General features: G+C 42.5%; 1 protein-coding gene across 3 annotated transcripts in view; it reads right to left on the bottom strand.

The window, feature by feature from the left end:
- RSPO2 (R-spondin 2) overlaps nt 1–23174 on the bottom strand; it is a 103139-nt gene that overhangs the window by 17443 nt on the left and 62522 nt on the right. For all 3 annotated transcript variants that reach the window (XM_069959858.1, XM_069959859.1, XM_069959857.1), the window contains exons 3-5: nt 13895–14083; nt 7181–7324; nt 6869–7057 (exon numbers count right to left, since the gene is read on the bottom strand). In XM_069959858.1, coding sequence (XP_069815959.1) covers nt 6869–7057; nt 7181–7324; nt 13895–14083 — 522 coding nt within the window. The remainder of the gene's footprint in view (nt 1–6868; nt 7058–7180; nt 7325–13894; nt 14084–23174) is intronic.

The raw sequence follows: 23174 nt of genomic DNA, 5'->3' as shown, positions 1-23174 counted from the left end.
TTTATGGTCAAAGGCTAAGTTTGTACTGGCTAAGAATTGGACAGTATTAGTAAACACCCATATCTTGAAGGATATGCCTAACACATTAAGTTATCTAGCTGGTCGGTGAAGGCCTGACCCCTGGGGCCCCCAATAATCCTTAGAATGAAGATATAATTTTCTCCAGAATGGACTGCACTGTGTGTGTAGCCAGCATTCCATTCATTTCCTATAGGGCTGCTGAACATTCTGAGGAACAAACTTGGATACATTCAATGACCCATTAGACAATGAACAGACTAGTGACCATACATATGTAATGTGCTCCCTTAATTTTATTAAATTATTGTTTTTTTTTTCTAAATGTTATACAAATGACCAATATACACTTATTACTGCATCAAGGCTTCACTTCCTGGATAAAATGGTGATGTCACTTCCTGGATAAAATGGTGATGTCATGACCTGACTCCCAGAGCTGTGCGGGCTGTGGCTGTTGGGAGAGGATGATGGCAGGGGGACACTGAGGGACACAGGGCACTGGAGGGACACTGAGCATCCATCTGCCATCATCCTCTCCAGCAGCCACAGCCCACACAGCTCTGGGAGTTGGGTCCTGACATCACCATGTTATCCAGGAAGTGACATCACCATGTTATCCAGGAAGTGAAGCCTTGACGCAGTAGTAAGTGCAGGGAAAAAAGCACTTTATGTGCATTTCCTGTAATAAGTGTATATTCTCCTTTAATTATGGGGCCAATCTTTGCCCCAATCCAAAGATTGTTGGCGTTTTAGCTGTTTATAGGGGGTAACATAATGAGATAAGAATAAACCTTTAATATGGTGGCTGCGCCAATATATAAGTATTTTTGTGGGGCCATACTGAAATCCATGTGTCATGTACTTTAATGGGGTTGTCCAATATTCAATAATTGGACAGTCCTGCCCCCCCCACAAACACCACCACTCCTGTCTATGGACCTAGCCTGATATTATATCTTGGCCTCAGTCACTTTTATGAAGCTGTCCTGTAACATCACCTTCATCAGCTTCTAAACACAGACAACCCTGTTGAGGGTCTAGATGGTCACCATGAGAAATAACCACACAGTCATCTCTGTAGATATCTACCTTAAGATTCCCCCTACATCTTACTGGCCCTACCAATGGCATGTTAGCTGCGTACTGCACGATCCGGTGAGACAGTTAGGAGCACTGGGGCACCCATTTGGAGCACTGGCTACCTCCATAGCACGATCCGACCCACCCCCAGCTGGCCCGCTCGATTCATAATCATTAGAAAGATTCGGATTGGGGATATGGGGACGGGCAGGGCTACTAAAGGGTGCCCCAGCGCTCCTTAAGGTCTTCCCAGACCGTGGAGCACATGACTCACCGGAACGGCGCACAGGAGGTAGGTAAGAGACATACCTTCCTCCTCAGCGTCTTCTGTGCAATAGGGACATATAAGCAGGTTAGATTCCTCTAACCTGCTAATAGTTCCCCTTTAAATTTAATCAGTGATAGTTAGGAATTGATTAGAAAATGATTGGCATTAATTGCTGGTTGAATCCAATTGACATTTTTCTTTTTGGATTAAGTTGTGGAATTTGAAAGAATTTTCCACATTCCTGACATCGCTTCAGTCGCCAAGGTCTGAGCTCTGATTATTCTTACCACGTTTACGCCATTGTTTCTATGACCAATAGAAGCATTAGAAGACTATATTCAAATCGCGTACCGGAGTAAATATCTAGCCTATTTCATGCCGTGCAGCTTCCTAATCCATAACATTTGACGTTATAGGCCTTCATGGGGCTCATGCTGAAGGCATTACACACTATTTATACGATCTGTCAGCATTTCGCCTTTCCACATTATGATACTTACAAAGAATGTATCTAAATATGTATTGCATTAATAATCCTTCCTACAGACAAAAAAAAAAAAAAAAAGTCACACTGTCGGGCTTTGAGCGAGTATTAATATGAAGGATGCGACGTGCAGAGGAGAAGAGGGATTAGCACAATTTGTAAGCGGACTGACATGCAGGAAAAATGACCAGGATGGAATTAGTGAAGTCTGGTTCGAATCTTGGGTTCCAAGTAGAGGATTTCACCGTGACACATCGGTTTATTTTTCAAAAATAATATTTGAGAAGGAAAATAAGGATGGATTTACATACTAAAAACTTTATCAGTACCGCAACAGCATTCAATTTTTAAAGGGGTTGTCCACTTTCAGAGTTTAATCATCCTATTATATATAACCAGACCATTTTCTAATAGGTTGGATTTTCATTTCAGAATTTTCAAGAACTCTGCTTTATGGAAGTCGATAAAGGCATTAAAGGTCTATTTATCAAAATGCATCAAACTTGCCGGTCACCAAAATTTGTTTTAGAAACTTTTTTAACCTCGCTAGACAAGGAGGAATAGCTTCGAATAATTACAACTCCCATAATGCCCTGGCAGCTAAAGGAGTGGGGACCACGTGTCGGAGCTCAATGCGTAGTGTCCCACTAGGCCACTAGGTCTGTAATTTTTGGAAACATTTTTATACTTTAAAGTGTTTTCTATTGTAAAGAGTTGATATAGTTGAAGAGTTGTAGGTTATACTGTGCTATGTTCCTATTCACCCAAAACTGCAGCCCTTTTTCAGAGGAATTTGGGGGGTTTGGGGGTGGAGTAAAGAATATTGTAGAGAGAGGGGTTTAGGGGAGGTGTAATCTAGTCTAAAAGGCAGCTTGGATTGGTCCATATCTGAGGAAGATCTGCACCCCACAACTGGGAATTGCAGTACAGAAATCGGAAACTGACTGGATACGAGTTGATCAGCCTTGAGCACCGAACACCTTGTGGTACTGTGTGCTGTTTAAATATTCGTGCTACTGTACTGACACAGCGATATATTGCCAGGAGCTCCGAAACGGTGTATTACTAATCCTAATATTTTTGTATAATTTCGTTTCCACTTCCCTTAAAAAAAAAAAAAGGACAAAATATACAAAAATTAAAACGAAAAAATGCAATAGCTAAATGCAAGACACACTGAAGGTCAACCAGCTAACCCCTATCTCCCCCTCCTATCCCCGCCCGACACCTGGTTAAATGCTTGCATCTCCCATTGATTTCAATGGAGTTTGTTACTTGAGCTAAGCACTCAATGTGAATTATTTATTCTGCCGATATTCGGCCTGTTATTTCACATCACCATAAAAGACCATAAAACTAAAAAGGGAGTGTCTCAGGTGATACTACCATCATTAATCCTAAATGCAACTCACTTATTACTGTGTCAGCTCAGGAGGTCTGGAGGAAAGACCTTTGCCACCAGAAACCTGGTTAAACAAAGGAGTGAAAGATTCATTAGTTCCTACAACCCTGGTTTCTCCTACTCAGGGAAGCCTGTTTTTAACTATGTATGCAGTGAGCTCCCCCTAGTGGTGGCTGTCAGAAGCCAAGATGACAGTTTCACAGTAATGAAAGCAGATCAGTAACGGATTGAATCTCTTCTACAGCCATGTGTCTTGCCCTATGGTAGATAAACTAAACAGTATGTAAGAGGAAAAATAATTTAGATTTTTTTGTTATATCAGAAATGTGTTCTGCATACAAAAATCTTTTCCAACCAACCATCCCATTTATGATCTAGCTGTGAGCACTGCCCTAGCTTTTTGGCAGTCCCTTATCGGCTAATCTTATGGGAAGTCTATGGAGAGGCCAAAATGTTTTTTCTTCAATGAATTATATATGTGTCAAACTTAAAAAAAAAAAAAAATAGAGAAATATAGACATTGCAGTCGAGAGGAATTGTAAAAATGTTAGCGGACAGAAGGCGCATGCTTTTGATCTTGTCATACATGAAAACAAAATCTCTTCAAGTATGTTAATCTAGTGTGAGAATAATTGTAGAGGACAGGCATTTATGGCAAGGAAGTAGTCCATGAGGGATTTTCACCAACGTAGGTATGACTAGTGATGACTGACAGATGATTTGGTACTGTGGCATTATCAGGGTGCTGCCCCCTATCTACAGGGAAGAAGTTGCCCAGTTTCTCCTGATCAGGTCACGATGAGCAGCCATCTCCTCCTTGTCTTCTAAGAGCCATAGCGCTTTTATTTTTCCACCTACGGGCCTGGTTGGGGTGTCATTTTTTGAGCCATGATCTCTCGTTTGTATTGGTATCTGACTAGTGTAAAAGAAAAATTCTGACCGCTTTTTATAATTTTTTTTCTGCTATATAATAAAAAAATAAAAACCACACAGCAATCCTGTTTTTTTTGTTTTTTTTTTTTACTCTTTTCGTTTACGCTGTTCACCATGCGGGAATATAGTAATATTGTTATCTTTTAATAGATCGGACAATTCCGCATGCCATGATATCTAATATGTTTATATAATTTTTTTTTTACATATTTTTATAATGGGAAAGGAGGTAATTTAAAAACTTATCAGGGTTTATTTTATAAGGGGTTTTATAATATTTTTAAAACTTTTTTGTTTACACTTTTTTTTTAAACAGCTGAATATGCAATTATTAAGTTGCATTTACTGATGAGTGCTATGCCATAGTATGCTAAGCTAAGCCATGCTGCGAGGGTCCCGATCAGTCAGTGACAGGAGCTTATCCTCTCACGGACTTCTTTAAAGCAACTCTGTATCCACAATCTGACCCCCCCCCCCCCCCCAAACTGCTTGTACCTTCGGATAGCTGCTTTTAATCCAAGATCTGTCCTGGGGTACGTTCAGCAGGTGATGCAGTTATTGTCCTAAAAAAATACTTTTAAACTTGCAGCCCCGTGCCCAACGGCTGTGGCTTGGAGTATCTGTGCCCTAATTTTGCACCAACCCTCTGTCCCTCCTCCCCACACTCTTCATCATTAGGAATGCCACTGGAACATTTTCTACATGCTAAACATTGCACAGGTGCCTTAACAATCCAGCCCATGTGCCGTGCTGACACAGGTGGGGAATAGTAGGCAATCTGCCTGGAGCATTCCTAATGATGAGGAGGGACAGAGAGGTTGTGCCAGCCTAATGCATACACAATCTAGGCCACGCCCATTGGGCGCGGGGCTGCAAGTTTAAAAGTTGTTTTTTAGGACGATAACTGCATCACCTGCCGAACGGACCCCAGGACAGAGCTTGGATTAAAAGCAGCTATCCGAAGGTACAGATCGCGATCGCTATGACCATTTGCTGTCATTATGCCAGGCTCTGGGGACACTGATGTGTGTGGCACTGATCGCATTGAAGCATTGCCACACAAATTAAAACCCCTTCATAGCAACAAACTTACATATATATTCCTGCTGTACAGGGCATTGGCAGCCGGAATGTATATAGCCGTATCGTGGACGTGAAGGGGTTAATGACGATGACTCTTTAAGGCTGGCCCTGCACATACATACCCTGCTGTATGGTAGACAACTGTCTGAAAATGCTTGTATTGCTGACAACCATCTCGCCCCTTACTGCTGCCATGCAAATGTAAAAGATTTTTTTTTCCCCCTTTTTTTAAGGCAGCGGTCAAGATGAGAACTTGGGGTTCCTGGAGTTCTAGCTGTCTCTGGGGGCCCCACTTCAATGACCTGTGCTAACAAAAAAAATTGACTTTTCAGAAGTTTGAAAGGGTACTCCTGACCAAAGAAAATAAAATCTTATTATTTTTATTATTAACTATCTAGTGTCAGAAAGTTATGCAGGTTTGCAAATTACTTCTACTGAATGTGGTCCAAGTGGTGTTTTCTTTCCAGTCTGACACAGTGCTCTCTGCTGCCACCGCTGTCCATGTCAGGAACTGTCCAGAGCAGGAGAGGTTTTCTATGGGAATTTGTTGCTGCTCTGGACAGTTCCTGACATGGACAGAGGGGGCAGCAGATAGCACAGTGTCAGAATGGAAAGAATACAACCCTTCCTGCAGGGCATACAGCAGCTGATAAGTACTGGAAGGATTAAGTTTTGTTTTTTTAATAGAAGTAATTTACAAAGCTGTATAACTTTCTGACACCAGTAGATGAAAAAAATAAATCCTACAAAGTTCCCCTTTAATACATTTTTTGCTGATTGTTACATAAAGGCAGAATTTAGTTTGTACAGTTAGTATTCATTTTTCCCAATTTAGAACGCAACTGATCCATCCCAATATTCCAGGCAGCGCAGAGACGAGACAACTTGGACATAAAACAGGTGAAGAAGAAGAAAGGAAACTGCAGTGGTATTGCCAGCAACCACAGAAAAAGGATCTGGTGATGGAGACAAGTCTGCTGACGGGAGTCTAAACCTCCAACGTGATTGTGCATTTACAAAGTCAACACTGCAACTATATCCGCATACAAAGATTAGAACCGAGACATGGGGAATCCTTCAGAACTCCCTCACTGGACTCAACACACAGAAGAAAGCAATATCTACCCACCCTATCTAATGGAAGGAAGAAACAAAGTGGTTATTCAGCGAAAATCATTTTCTTTCAAATTAACTGGTGACAGAAAGTTATGTAGATTTGTAATTTACTTCTATTTAAAAAATCTCAAGTCTTCCCATACTTCTCAGCTGCTGTACGTCCTGCAGGAAGTGTGGTTTTCTTTTCAGTCTGACACAGTGCTCTCTGCTGCCACCTCTGTCCATGTCAGGAACTGTCCAGCGCAGGAGAGGTTTTCTATGGGGATTTGCTACTGCTCTGGACAGTTCCTGACATGGACAGAGGTGGCAGCAGAGAGCACTGTGTCAGACTGGAAACAATACATTACTTCCTGCAGGACATACAGCAGCTGATAAGTACTGGAAGACTTGATATTTTTAAATAGAAGTCAATCTATATAACTTTCTGAAACCAGTTAATTTGGGGGGGGGGGGGGGAATTATCAAGACACTCCTCTCTTACCTCCAGGACAGTGTCGTACTGCCATTTTACATCTTCTAGACTCAGCAATGGTTGGACATGGGATGGTGTCTTTTGCTGGCTTCTTTACAATCTGTCGGGTCCTCGTCTCCAGGCCCCACTTAAACCCACACGTTTTGTTATTTCTACTGCAGGTTCCCCATTCGCTCCATGGTCCCACCTCACACCCATCTGGAGGATGTAAAGAACAAACAAAGGATTAAGAATGTTATTATGGAATGAAGTCCCAAAGACCTGACCAGCCAAGGAGATTCATATGCAGCCACCTCGGATAGTAAGAAAACCTGCACTCACCTACACACTCCATGGTGTCATCCAACGGGGCAAATCCCTCTGGACATTCCTCAAAACAACGCCCCTTGTGAGAATAAAATCCTGGTTTGCACTTAGTGCAAAAATCTCTACTAAAGCAAGAGTCACAATTCTCGATTCTGCACCCTAGAACAGAAAGAGGTGTATTACAAAGTGTACTTTTATAGGGATATAGACTACAGGGACCTTTATCATAGGTCATGTAGTAAAGAATCACAACCCACATTACCATCCACCTTTGGGGTATGTTCACACATACCGGACCCGCAGCGGATTATCTGCTGCGGATCCGATCTCATCTCAATAACTGAACACAGCATCAAATCTGCACCATCAAATCTGCTGCGGATCCTGTACATGTGAACGCACCCTTACATCAGAATCAGTTTATTACAAAAAAAAAACAAAAAACGAAGGTCATGTAGTAGAGCTTTGCTTCGGCTGTCCGGGCATGATGGGAATTGTAGTTTTGCAACAGCTGGAGGGTCGAAGGTTCCCAATCCCAGCAGTAAGGTGACAAAAAGATCACACATGTTGGATTTCAACTGCCCAATCCAATGGTCTTGTAGAGGTCTCCAAGAATCATCAGAATAGAAGAAATTTAAATTAATCTTAACAGTTAGAAAATTCCCTTTGGTGTGTTCACACACGCAACCATTCTGCTGCATTTTTTATCTACTTCATAAACATGTATCAAAATACTTTTGAGAAAAAAAAAATTCTTTAAAGGGGTTATCCAGCGCTACAAAAACATGGCCACTTTCCCCCTACTGTTGTCTCCAGCTTGGGAGGGGTTTTGAAACTCAGTTCCATTGAAGTAAATGGAGCTTAATTGCAAACCGCACCTGAACTGGAAACAACAGTGGGGGAAAATGGCCATGTTTTTGTAGCACTTGATAACCCCTTTAAAAAAAAAAAAAAAAAAAAAAAAGTTGCTTCACCACCACTAAAATGAATGAATGAATTAATGAATGAATAAATAAATAATCACAACCCACATTCCCATCCACCTTTAGGGTACGTTCACACCTACCAGATCCGCAGCAGATCTCATCTAAATAACTGAACACAGCATCAAATCTGCACCATCAAATCTGCTGCGGATCCTGTGCGTGTGAACGCACCCTTACATCAGAATCAGTTCATCCCAAAAAAAGAAAAAAAAAAAAAAAAAAAAAAAACACAAAAGCTTTTTCCAAAAATATTTGAAGAAAAACTTGAGACACCTACAAAAGTGTGTTGTATTGGCTCCAAACATAAATAAATCAATCAATCACATACTAAAAAAGTTTACAGTATTTTTTAAGGAGATTTACTATAGACAACACACAGTTGCTGTCGACACCCCTGACATCACAGGGTGCAGTAAGAGACCTCAGTTAATATAGAAAAAAAATATAAAAATTTTTGTAACATTTTTAAACTATATAACTTTTTGGGGGCATGGATAGTAAAAAAACAATTTAAAAGGAAAAATACAACATAAACACCGGGTTCAACAAAAGTCATAGCATAATACTGTATGTAGAAAATATAGTAAGTAGAAAAAAAAATCCCGTCCTTATGGATCTCCTAATGGATGGGGGAGGGAGCAATTGTCTGAACAGCAGTATAACTTTATACTGGGAGGAACAATGGGCGCACACATTATAAATCAGCTACATTATGGGGAATATGTGCTTCATTTCTGAAACACTATATTCGCCATCAATGCAAACTATCAGCAGACATATGGAGTTACAGCGTTGTGCATTTGGAACTCATTTCGTATGGCACAATACTTGCTCCTCTGGTCAATTGCATAAATCATTCCGGTCTCATTGTGTCGGAGAAATACAGAACTTCTGAAATAACCATTTGTGAGCTCCCTGGGGCTTTTTCCAACTTTATATATATATATGTATTAAAAAAAAAACTCTTGAAATATATAAATATCAAGCATTCAAGGTCAGCAGGGAAGTCTATGGGCGATGCGTGATAGCTGTAAAGGAACCTTTGTTCTTCACTTGCACTACACTTGTATTTTAGGTCAGGCATGGTGCCCTACGGAGGGACTAAACCACTACGGTTTTAAAGGGGTTGTCCAGCAAAAATTCAAATCTTTCAACTCTGGTGTCAGAAAGTTAGATAGATTTGTAATTTATTTTTATTTAAAAAAAATCTCAAGTCTTCCCATTGCTGTATGTCCTGCAGGAACTGTTTTATTTTCAGTCTGACTGACACAGTGCTCTCTGCTGACACCTCTGGCCTGTCTAGAGCAGGAGAGGTTTTCTATGGGGATTCATTTAAAACAGAGACAGAGTTCCTGTCTTGGCCAGAGATGTCAGCAGAGAGCACTGTGTCAGACTGAAAAGAAAACATTTCCTGCAGGACATACAGCAGCTATTAAGTATGGGACCTCTGACAGTACTTTACAATTGACTAACCTGGACTGATCTAAGTGGTGAGTAAATAAATCAGCATTAAAGGCTAATACAACCTATAATAACATATTAGAATAATACTAGCTATAGCCGATGCAGCTAATATAGTACTGGGTAGATACATGATTGCATTGCATGTGAGGAGGCATTAACAAGCAGTAGATGCCATTTTGGCACGGGGAAGTTGGTAGTAGAGAGGAGTGAGTTGAGCGTTCTAAACCCAGATTCGTTCCAAACTTTGCAAAAAAATTGATTCCTTACCAGACCAAACTTTTTGCAAAGTTCGGAACAAGTTTGGCAAGATGGCAGCCACACACCAAAAAACAAACAGAAAAGGGTTTTCTTAACTGTCCACACTCCCCTGGTGTCCTCCTCTGGGTCTTCTGAGGCTTCAGTCCCTTCAGTCAATCACTGACTGAGACGGGACAACGCAGCAGCCAGTAATTGGCTGAGCAAGCTGTCACTCTTGTCTCTAGAGCGCTCAGCCAATCACTGGCTGCGGTGCTGTCCTATTCAAGGCAGCCAGTGACTGGCTGAGCAGACTTCTGAGACGAGGGTGACAGCCTGCTTAGCCAATCAATGCTTTACCGGGACTGACAGCACCCACGGCCAGTGATTTTCTGAGCCGGCACTGAAGAGGAGACTGGAGAAGGAGGACAGCGGCAAAGTATAGATTAGTGAACGTTGAACCACATTAAAATAGCTAAATAACTGCAATAGCTCTTTTAGTGAGGTTTAAAGTTTGGTTCGGAAAAACCCGAACTTTACATTACAGTTCGGCAAACCCACCAAACCAAACTTTTGAAAAGTTTTTTCTTCTCTAGTTAGTAGGTTAGGGTCAGGTCCTGACGACGCATCAGAAAGGGAGAGCGACCTACTAGTCACGTTGCCATGAAGAGATGTTTAAAAGGGTTGTCCAGGATTAGAAAAAGCACAATTACTTTGTTGGGGAAATAGCACCACCCCCTGTTGCAGGTTGTGTGTGGTATTACAATTCAGCTCCATTTATTTCACTGAGCTGCAAAGCCACACCCAAACTAAAAAGACAGGAGAGGTGCTGTTTCTGGAGGAAAGAAGCCATGTTTTTCTAGGCCTGAATAACACCTTTAAATACGCATAGCTGCTATCTGTTAAAAGCTGTTCTAGACCATGTACAATTTGTGGATGGTGCCCTATTCACTTCAATGGAGTACAATATATAACATATACATACACACACACACACGTGTCACCAATCTAAAAGAAAGCACCCCTGCTTTTCTAACCTTATACAACCTCTTTTTTTAATTAAAAAAAAGGGGGTACTTCGGAGGAAAAAAATCAAATCAAGTGGTGTCAGAAAGTTATACAAAGTTGTAATTTATTTTTATTAAAACAATTTCAAGTATTTCAGTACTTATCAGCTGCTATATGCCCTGCAGCAAGCGGTGACATTGTGCTCTCTGCTGCCACCTCTGTCCATGTCAGGAACTGTCTAGAGTAAGAATGGTTTTCTATGGGGATTTGTTATTGCGTTGGACAGAGGTGGCAGACTAGAAAGAACACAGCACTTCCTGCAGGACATCCAGCAGCTGATAAATACTGGAAGTGTTCAGATTTTTTTTTATAGAAATAAAATGACAAATCTTTATAACTTTCTGATACCAGCAGAGAAGAGGCACCCCAGAGTACCCCTTTAACAATGAAAATCACCTAAAGCCCTGTTATACTGTTAATACTATTCAGGTGAAGTGTCACTTTAATGAGTTATATATTTTTATTATTTTCAGTTCGGCAAGTCAATCCGTTCCATCTTCCCCCCACCCCCATCTCATCTCGCCAGCTCGTAACGTTTCTTCTCCTAATCCTAATAACACTCGGGTTTACATGGAACAACTTTGACACAAATAATCAGCAATAATTTGCTGAAAGGTCAGCCGAAATGATAGAGTCAAAAATACGGACAATTTACAAGCAAATTACATAAATGATGTGTTAACGCACGGGGCTCAACAAAGGCGGGATTAGTAAACTATGCTAAACTTGCAGTCACATCAAAGAGGATTGGTTAAGATGATTGAAACAAAGTGACATTAAGAGGGTTTTTTATGACTCCGTCTGGGATGTCTAGCAACAACTGAACCTACTAATACCGTCTAAATCACTGGTAGGATACAACAAAATTTGGATTTACGGGATGAGCAATTCATGCCAACGAAATCCAATTTACACTTGCATCATTTTGGACGCATAATATAATTTTGTCCATGTTACCTATAGCGCCCCCTATTTAAAAAAAAAATAAATATATATATATATATATATATATATATATATATATATATATTTGACTATATAGACCTTAGTGTTAAGCATTAAAGAGACAGGGACCGGTGCCTAGTTTTGGTTCCTCCTATTTACAAGGATCTTGGACAAGTGACCCCCTTCTTTGCTAGTTACTAATGCAATCCCCCTGAAGAAGGTATTCATCATCAGTGGAAATGGGATGGGCTCCCTTTCTCCAAGTACTCCTATGGGGCCTCTATGATATGTGCCACCATGGCACCCCCAATGTAGTCTGGAACACTCTCTATAACAGCAATATGGTCATAATACAGTAGACTGCAGCGCCCCCAACAGTAGTCTGGCATGGTATCTTGAGGTTTTTGAATAGAAGTCATTGATAAATCTGTATAACTTTTTGACACCTGTTCATATGAAAACAATCTAAAAAATGTTGCCTCATCCATAGATACGGGTTCTGCTGCAATCTTGAGATGGTGCGAGGTCCCCCGGAGAGGGCGATGGGACCACCTACCGAGGCCCTGAAGATCATCGGCATAAAGAAAAGAAGCAAGCCGGTTAAAATTAAGTTTTTTTTTAAATCTTCAGGGGAGATCTCTCCTCACCTTCACGCACATTCCATCTCTCGCGGTCCTGCGCTACTGGGACAGAAAATAAGCACTGGTGTTGGGGGGGGGGGAAGGGCTATTAGGCTCTCATGCATTTTTCTGTCCCTAGGATACATCCCAGTCACACTCCCATGACAGCGAGGAGAGAAATATATAGATCCACCCCCTAACAGAGCACAGTCTTGCCCTCAGAGGTTAAGTTAAACCCCTTGGGGTCAGACTGTCACTTTCAATTTAGCCAAGTACCCTCCGCTCTGCTGCACAGGGGGCTCTTGGTTAAATACTTGTGTCCCATTGATTTTAATAGGGCTCATTACTCGAATCAAGCACTCGAGTATCATATCGAGTACTCAAGTTGAGTATTTTTCGATACTCGCTCATCTCTATGGGTGATACATTTCCTTTTAATAAAGCAGAGTACTGGCTGACTGGGTGAGTGCCCTTTGACATAGCTCTGGGGGGGGGGTATTATCAGTGGCTTCTCCCCCACTGAACCGATGTAATGAGATTTATTGGCAATTTAACATTTTGTATGGATAGAATAGATTGTGGAACGTTGTGTTTGACCACAACAAGAGATAATCATTACTTGCTTCCATGAGAAGAGAAAAGGGTTTCGTTTGATGGGCATCAAGTTATGAGAGCAGCATTGAGAAGTCTTTAAAGGGGTTATCCAGCGCTTCAAAAACATGCCCACTTTTCCCCCTCTCTTGTCTCCAGATTGGATGGGGTTTCAAACTCTGTTCCATTGAAGTAAATGGAGCTTAATTGCAAACCACACCTGACCTGGAGACAAGAGAGGGGGAAAAGTACTAGCCATGTTTTTGTAGCGCTGGATAAACCCTTTAAGATGTTGTCATGACAAGGGGTAGGCAGTCTCCAAGGCCACTTGCTGTACAGTTGGTACTCTGTATGGGCTCTGCAGATCATGTGAACACCTTCCTTTACAGTTGCTTGGAAAGACACTGTATTGTGTTGTGTTCTTTATGTTGTGTATTGAAGGGACGTTTTTTAAAGAAAGGGCCTTAAGCAAGGAGCCAAAAAGGATCAAACCAACTTACTAATTTATAATACATTCATTACATGGTCTTAACATTATCTCATTGAAGGATGGAAGATGTCCTCACAATTCCTCAAAGTCATGGTAATGTCACCAATCAACTGTGGGGTCAACTGACTCCAATTCATACCAACAATACCTGAAAAAGTCTGTCCAACATGGCCACCTACGGATGGGGGGGGGTGGACTAAGCAAAAAGCATAGGACATGTAGATGGCACACTTACAAGCAATGACGTAGCATGATATATGGTGGAGAAAACGCTTGACCAGTCCCCACCCACATCAGATGAAACAGGAAGGTGGGAAATAAATAGGCTTACTTGAACATCTGTTCATGTCTGGTGCTCGGAGTCCATAGTATCCAGGAGGACAGGAGTGCAGACACTCTCCGTACTGCCTCATCCCTTCTCTTCGCAGAAAGAAGAACAGTTTTGGTTGGCAGCGGATACACCCGTTGTCTTTCGAACAGGACAGACAACCTTTGCATATTGGATTAGATCCATAACTGGCTGTAAAATAAAATGTGCAGTCAGGTTAGACGACCAGGCGAGAACAGCGCTGCATTATATTCACTTATACCATGCCGATTTATAGGCAGCAATCATTTCGGAGTAATTTCTATATATAAACTTTATTGTACTAGGTCTGGGGAATATTAACATCACCGCAAATATCCTGCCACACACATATCTTTCTTTATTGTAGATAGAAATGCTAAGTGCCTTTCATATATGGAACAATTGTGGTCGCAGAACGTTGTCTAGTATGATCATAAATTTCAGATTATAGAAGGCAAAAATGCAAAAAAAAAGTATATTCTATAATACATTTTAGACTTGTGATGGGCCACTCTATAGGAAAGTATAGTGAAAGAAACTTGCCAATGCATAACCTGACAAAGGTCAAGAGGATACTCGGTTGGCCTCTGTCAAGCCAAGAGGAGACTATGGATATGGTCAAGATGAAGTACTGTACCACACCACTTATGGGGGGGGCGAGAGAGAAGGAGATACAAGGGAGACATAGGTGATGTCTACATGATGTCAGGAAGACCTATAACTACCCTTGGAGAATTGCTTGGCCTGGGCCTGTCTTTCAATGGCTTAGGACTTGTTTATTGGCAGAGCACCGATGTACCGACAGTCAGAGCGGCTTGTCCACCACAAGACAAGAGGTGGGCTGGAGGCAACAATGGGACCAACTATAGAGAAGGTGCTTGGTTAGTCTTCTTGTGTTCTTTTGAGAGCCCCATAAGGAAAAGAAAGTCAAAAGGATATTGAGGAGCAAAAAAGTGATTTGCGTAATAACTGTATCCACTTTAGGGTAGAAAGGCTGGGTAGTCTTAGTCATGGGAAGAGACAGCTTGCAGAGCTTTTTTGCAGGTTGTCACTGAGGTGGCATAAGCACATGGCCAGTCCTGGAGAGGGGTCAGTTCTGGGAATTCTGTTGGAGCTATGCGAGACATCAGACGGAGATGTGTTGGGTGGTGCTAGATTCAGTGCTGCGGGAAGCTACAATTGGATCCAGGATGGACAGCACCCCAGCATGTAGCAGAAAGCTGGCTGCCCTAAGAAACTGTAGTATGGCCTGGCAGGTTTAGGGTTGTGGTGTACTCAACTAAATAGGGGTAGTGGAATGGGATCCAAGGAATAGGGCTAACGGTAGACAGACTTATGTGCCTATGACAAACTGGAGCACACTTTAGAGGTTTGTGTTAGGGCAACGCTGACCCCAGTTGTATGTGAGGCTACTGGTGACTTGTAACCATTTGACTGTTGAGAAAGTTCCAGAACATTTAAAGTGTTACCACAAGAGATACGCAAACCTGCCGAAAGTTTGGGTTTGCATAACCCTGAACGATCAGCATTTGAATATCACTGCCTGGAGAAGGCCGTCTATCAGTGTGTTCACCATATTTTTCTAGATGGCAAAAAGAAAACACTTCACATAAACACAAAATGTTGAACCCTCACTATATTAAAGAACAAAGTTTTAGACTTAGAAGAAATATTATGCTGTCCTGCCTGCTGTTTATGTGACAGGAGCCCATAGGGACTACAGATCGCTGCACAGTGTCAGGAGGCTGCTAGTGGCCTTTGATGTCAAGTGTTACTAGTGAGCTCACCAGCCTAGTGACAAATACAGGGGTACAGGGCTATTCCAAACTACAGGGAGGGGGGGGAGGGGAAATAAATGAAACGGCAATCAGACTTTACAGTAGGAAAGAGTAACCAAATAGCTCTCTAGTCTTTGAGGTTAAAACATCAGCACGTAAAATTTTCAAACACAACTAAATGTAGCAGAGTTGAATTTGTCATCTCATTGATCAATATCCAAGCTTAACACAATATAATCAATTCCGTATCACAATATCTCCATGAGTCGTGCCATGACAAACGCCGCTCAACCGCATTTGATAAATCTCTTCTTCAATTGCATTTATAATGCACATTATGCCAACGAGCCATACAGAAAACCTTCCACAGAGACGTAAACAAAGCCACGGGTCGTCTCTATCCCGCATGACTCCATTACCCACAATCCCCAGTTGTGCGTATACATTTCCCCTTTTTAAAAATTTTTCCAATAGGTATTGGGGAAATATGTAGAAAGCTCCTGGAATTGAGTTATATGTTCTACATTTCCATAAGTCCATTACGATGACATCATGTATTTAATCCAAGGCAGAAATCCATTTGAGGAGATACAGTTTCCCTCTGAATCTCCATACCAATACACATATTGATTTTCACTCCTATTTAAAAAGGTGTTTTGTGCTTTCTGCCCTTGTACGATCGCGGCAGAAGAGATTACATGAAGGGAACAATAGAGCTGAACTGGGAAGAACAGTAAACTTAAACACACATCTCACTGTAAAAAGGATATAGATATAGCAGAGCCAAGTTTATTCTCCCATGTCTTATACCCTCCGTGATCAAAATAAAGTGACATTTCAAGGGGTTATCCAGGATTAAAAAATTGACGTGAATGGCGTTGAGTTATAATACCACACACAACCTGAATACAGGTGTGGCACTGTTTTTTCAAAGAATGCAGTCATTTTTTTCTAACCCTGGATAAACCCTTTAAATTCAGCCACTGGAAATGGCTCATATTGCCCACATTTTGGCAGAAGCTGCATAAACTATGCCCCTTTTGTAGACCAGTTTCTGCCCAAACCAGGGCTGTAGGCACATATGTGATATTTTCAAGAGACACCATTCAATAAAACAGCATGTGATGAATATTGCACAAACTTGACCTGATGAAATCTGTTAGAAAAACATCTCATGGTTAGCCATACAAGCATTAGAGGTCATGGCGGCCCAGTCCGTGGCATAGACTCGCCTAAATCAGGGGTTCGACTTGCGCAATGCACAATATGCTTATTAAGCAGACAGGTTCAGTCTATAGCAGACTATACAGAGGTCATCAAAACCTCACAATGTCAATGGAATCAGGGCCCTATGTTAACAGAGAGAAGGCTCAGCCATGTTGGATTTTAACTTACCCTATTCTTTTTGTTCTCGGAGGGGATAAGCAGAGATGTCTTGCAGCAGCCTACTCTCCATTAAGGACTCGTGTATGCTGGGCAGAGCCTTTGCTGCATGTATATGTAGGGCCAGACTATAAAATCAGATGTACCCATGAAGTTGCACCTCATAAGGCTCCTTTCTAGTGTTGAGTGGACTTGCTGAACTGTTCAGGTTTGGCAACATTCTCTGAGCCAAAATGCATGGAACTTGACTGCTGGCGTCTAGATAAGTTTAGTGCCATCCTAGTCCTGGACAGCACTTTTCTGGCAGCCCTGGGGCATGCAACTTCCCCAGACACCAGGAGTCAAACGCTGAGCCTTCAGGTTCAAAGAATGTTGCCAAACATGGACAATTCGGCAAGTCCGTTTACCACTACTCCTCACAGATAAGCTTCTGGATGTCCTGTCAGGTCAAAAACATCAAAAAAAAAAAAAAAAAAACTCACTGCCTAATAAAACATGGAAAAAAAAAACCAACTCTCCAACAAATAGAGCTGTTCTCCACCAAATATAGTGCCAACATATCCCTACATCTCTACATACAGTACAAACTCACATCAGTCCCTGTCCTCGAAGAGGTCTCAGTCAGTTTCTTAGGGTCTCACATACACACAAAAGGTCTATGTCATTGAAAGCAAATTAAATGCCAAAATCTTGGAGAATGGACCTTCTGAACAAGATACAGGAAGTCTCTTATACCTAAGGAATACCAGTGACTTGTGTTGAGTGGAGAGGCCAAACTGTTAGGGTTCAGAGAACATTGCAGAACCCAAACGCTCAGCATTTGACTCCCCAAGGCTACAGGGGTTAGATTCTACCCTAGGGAGTCCTGGAAAACATGGATACATCCATAGGGCGAACATTGCCGAACCTGGTTCAGCCACTCCACTCAACACTGCCAGTGACCACCATAGCCGAACTGCAATATTAAAAATTAGAGATGAGCGAACCTTGAGCACGCTTGGGTTCGTCTAAACCAGAGCGTGCGGCATTTGATTACCGCTGGCTGAAGTACTTTGATGCAGCCCTAAGACCATAGACCATGGGTCTCCAAGCTGCATCCCTCCAGCTGTTCCAAAACCACAATTTCCATCAGGCCGGACAGCTAAAGCTTCGGATTTGGCTGTCCAGGCTGTATCCAGGTTTTCCAGAACTCCCTAGTGCTGCATCCAACGTCTTTATCCACCGGTAAATAAATGCTGCAAGCTCTGGTTCGGACATACCCAAGCATGCTCAAGGTTTGCTCATCTCTATTAGCCATACTAGCCATCTAAAAACTTTCCAACCCAGACTAAGAAAATCTTTTTTGCCAATACTTCTATAAAAGGGTTCATGCACAGGGCCAGATTATAGATCCAAATCTGTAATATTACATCTATTGCCTGCTACCGGCTCATAATTTTATAATGAGAAACAATTTTTGAAAAATTGGATATTTTTCCGCATAGATTCATAAATTATAGCTTGCTTTATACTACCCTATTTTATTCTCTTCTCACTTTAGGGAAAACAAAATTCTTCTGCCATATGTACAATACTGTCAGGGTCATAAATACAGTGTAACACAATATAACACGGGGTAGATCTGGTATAGGGATCACTGTAAGGCATCTTGTTGCACTCATTTACAGTACATAAAAAGCCACTGGCTGGGGACAGGACAGAACAGATGTCGCTGTCAATGAAATTACTTCTCCATTTTATCAAAATATTGTCTTGATTTGTCCACTTCAAAAACATCCATCTGCCGCATGGAGGTGGCAAGAAAAATACAATTCTTCAAGTAAGGGAACGGGATAAAGAAAGCCTGACAATGGTACTGTATATCAAAGTGGCCTCAGAACACAGCGGGAATCAAAGGTGGAGAAGACACACGATGCCAGGCCTTGCTGGAGAGGCTATTCACAGGCAGATGGCTATGTTATCACAAGACACTTCAATCCCGCTTTTCAGGTCTACAACATCTTAGTGAGTAGCAGAGGCTATCAGGGCAATGGCAGGTCGGAAGGTGGTGGAAAAAATGGTTTGATCCAACACATTTGTTAATGGTCTAGATGTATGTAGAGAGACAATAACATTTCTCCACGTGATCACACTTTTATAAAGACCAGATTTTTCCATTATTCTTCACTTAAAGTTTATGTATATTGCACCCCCATGAAGATGGTTTATATTACAATGAATATAAATGAATTCAAATTCTTTATGTATTTGATTTCAATTAAAAAGTCTTTATATTAAAAGCGGTTATCCAGTGCTACAAAAACATGGCCACCTTCTTCCAGAGGCAGCACCACTCTTGTCTCCAGTTCAGGTGTGGTTTGCAATTAAGCTCCATTTAATGGAACGGAGTTATGCTGCGTTTACACGAAACAATAATTGGCCCGATCATACGATTAACGATGTCGGAGTAACGATTTTTTTTCATAACGATCAGCATTTAGACGGTACAATATATCGTAAGGAAAAATAGTTTTGCGATCGCGTGCCTGCAGCCTGGCCCCCCGCTCATCCGCAGCCCCCTGCGCCGCCCCGAACGCCACCCCCCCGCCGCTCCTATCGCCACCCCCGCCGCCGTTCCGATCGCCACCCCCCCGCCGCCACCGTTCCGATCGCCAACCCCCCCCCGCCGCTACGATCGCCACCGCCGGCCCGTCCGCGAGGATACGTTACCTGCTCCGCGTAGCAGGTCTTAGACATCCCCGGCTACGCTCTTCAGTGCACTGATTGGCTGAAGAGGTGAGCCGGGAATTTCAAACAGCTCCTCTTCAGCCAATCAGTGCTGAAGAGGAGCACTGATTGGCTGAAGAGGAGCCGTTTGAAATTCCCGGCTCACCTCTTCAGTCAATCAGTGCACTGAAGAGGGGAGCCGGGGATGTCGAAGACCTGCTACGCGGAGCAGGTAACGTATGCTCGCGGGGGGGGGCGATCGGAGCGGCGATGGGGGGGGGAGGGGTGATCGGAGCAGCGGGGGTGGCGATCAGAGCGGCGACGGCGTGGGTTTGGATCGAGCCCGGCGCAGGGGGCTGCGGATGAGCGGGGGGCCGGGCTGCGAGCGGGGGGCTGGACTATCGCGCGACGACTGTTTACACGGAACGATCGGCGAATTTTGTGCGAACAACAATTTGATAACATGTTGAAAGATCAAAATGAACGATTTCTCGTTTCTCGATTGATCGTTCGCTGTGTTTTCACGTACGATTATCGTTCGAATTCGATCGTTATCGTGCAAATTCGTACGATAACCGTTACGTGTAAATGTAGCATAAGGGTCCATTTACACAGAAAGATTATCTGACAGATCTGCCAAAGGTTTGAAGCCAAAGCCAGAAATGGATTCGAAAAGAGGAAAAGAGGAGAAATCTTAGGCTTTCCTTTATGACCTGATCTCTGTTTACAATCTGTTTCTGGCTTTGGCTTCAAATCTTTGGCAGATAATCTATAGTCAGATAACCTTTCTGTGTAAATAGACCCTTATAAAACCTAAACCCAAACTGAAGAAAGAGTGGTGCTGTCTCTGGAAGAAAATTGCCATGTTTTTGTAGCGCTAGATAAACCCTTGAACCCTTGTAGGAATCTGGGGTCTGGTATGGGCCAGGGGTAAGGAGAGACAAGAGCTGTGCCCATTCCCTGATGCAGAAATGGGCCGAAAGGCCACACAAAAGACAACAGGTAAGGACTAGAGATGAGCGAACCGGGTCGATCCAAACCCAAACGATCGGCATTTGATTAGCGGGGGCTGCTGAACTTTGATAAGTTCAGCCCAGGTCGCGAAAACACATCACAGAATCCCCCGATGGTGAACCTTCATGAGCTTCATTGACCCCTTCAAAGTGTACCTTAGCATTGTGCCTAGTATTTGTACAACCCCAATAGGTGTGTGTTTCAACTGAAACCTATTCACACCATGTTTCTGTTGGAATCTGCTACACTAGGAAGCGCCCTTCATTTGTCTCCTGCAGATAACCCACTTAGCTGGACTCAGTGGGACTAAAATTATAGGCCCACCAATCTGCAAACATTGGCCATCTAGTTCAGTGATCCAGCTGTATAATACCAGATTTGATCAAACCGACTGCATCTCACCTCTGGCTGCGATGGATAGGCTACATATAACAGCTGCCTACTTTTGGCAACTCTTCCTTCTGGAGAAAATTCTGGCTTGGGTAATAGCCCCCACTCAGGTTTTAAGGCACATTAAGGGTAAGTGAACACTACGGAACTTGGGGGGGGGGGGGGGGATCTCAAGCAGAGTCCGCGCAGCAGTCTCCGCTTGAAGTTGCGCCTGTCCTATAGACTTAATGATATTCTGAGCCTTTATCCACCATCCACCCAAAGAACCGATATGTCAGACAGCAGATTGAGCTTTAAGATATCATCGAGTCTATGGGACAGGCGCAACTTGAAGCAGAGACCATTGCATGGAATACGCTTGAATTTTTCGCCCAAGTTCCAAAACATGCACATACCCTCAAAGGGGACAAGCATTTACTTGTAGGGATGCTACCTTTAGGTGACAACAGAGAGCAAGCCCTCTTCCTTCTGGGGGAGGACTACTTTATACAGTTCATTATTAAAAGCACCTCCCCACTTTATAAGGCTCCTTATATAGAGAACTTCTATGCCCAACTCCAAAGGTTATCCTCTGTCCCAAGTATAGGACATAATAAACTGATCGATGTGCGTCTGCCAGTTGTTGGGAATATCCCTTTACGAGGCGTCCTTGACTATTTATATAGATTCCAGGCAGAATCCATTTCCTAGAATGAACTTACGATGGATCATTCACTTCTCAGACTCGTACACTGATCAGGAAGACGTCACATGAACATTATCCTGAAACCTTTAGGCGTGACCCAGGTCCTTCCCAGATAATGTTCTTACTTCCCTAGAAGACTATACCGCTTCTGGCCAAGAGACAGAGCTAATCCCGACCAATGTCCAGAAAGCATGTGATTGCACATTAACAGATGCAAGGATGCTTTCCCTTCATGTGTGGGATTTAACACTATAGTGACAGCTGCGGTAACAGAGGCCGCCTCCATGCAGGGCTCTCTGCTGGATAAAACTCTGTTTACATTAATCGACATTTACCTCTTAACCTGAGAGCCCTGTAGGTCTTGGCAGACTGTATGGGATTACCATATACAATTCTGTGTGCCGCAGCTTTAACACTAGGGTTAGAGCCTCCAGTAAACACTCTCCGACTTGCAATCCATTTTGCTGGTGGATTACGACTTCATTCCTAGGTATAGTCTGTAATAAGTCTCTTGCTGTACATAATACAAATACTATCATAGATCGCGAGACAGTCTCTTCTTGCTTTTAAGTAAATAGCCCTTTGCAAAGTTTATTCAACTTTTTAGTATTCTATAAATACTCGGTAAAACACATAACTTATCTAGTACTTATTCTGAGCCGCATACATACTGATGCTGGCCTCGGAGCTGGAATCTTCCACCATTCCCAGTTTGCTAATTATCTTCACAGAGCTTCTTCTTATGATTTGCCTTCACACTTGCCCTTCGTAATTCAGCCACGCTCTGTAACATGCAGACCAATACAGGCTTTTTAGATGCCATTAGAGAGGAGCGGAAATGGAGCGTGCTTGAGTCCGATTGTTCGGTATTTGAATACCATTGACTGAAGTTAGATGCAGTCCTGAGGCTGTCTGGGGAAAAAAAGGATACAGCCATGAGCTGTATCAATGTTTTCTAGTGCTCCCTAGGGCTGCATCCAACTTCCTAGGGCTACATCCAACTGTGTGAGCAGGGGTGTGGAAATCCCATTTTAGGTGGAATCCACCTAAAAATCTGTCTAAAGGCTAGATGATGGCAGTGTTTAAAAATTAACGTCAGTTATTTGCGCAATAATGGTCGTTATTATTAAAGACAGACGTCATTTTTACATCAAGTGAAGCTAGCTTTAAAAAAATAAATAAATAAAAATACACACCACCTCTCCCTCCAGTCCTTTGCTTTTCTCTCCAATATTGTTCTGATTCTGCTCTGCCAATCGCTACAGGAGTAGAACAATATTGGAAGGAAAGATGTGGCAGGAGGTGG

The sequence above is a fragment of the Dendropsophus ebraccatus genome, chromosome 2 (genome assembly GCF_027789765.1).
Source record: "Dendropsophus ebraccatus isolate aDenEbr1 chromosome 2, aDenEbr1.pat, whole genome shotgun sequence".
NCBI lineage: Eukaryota > Metazoa > Chordata > Amphibia > Anura > Hylidae > Dendropsophus > Dendropsophus ebraccatus.
Note: the sequence above shows the minus strand (reverse complement) of the source record. Positions and strands in the feature narration are given on the sequence as shown.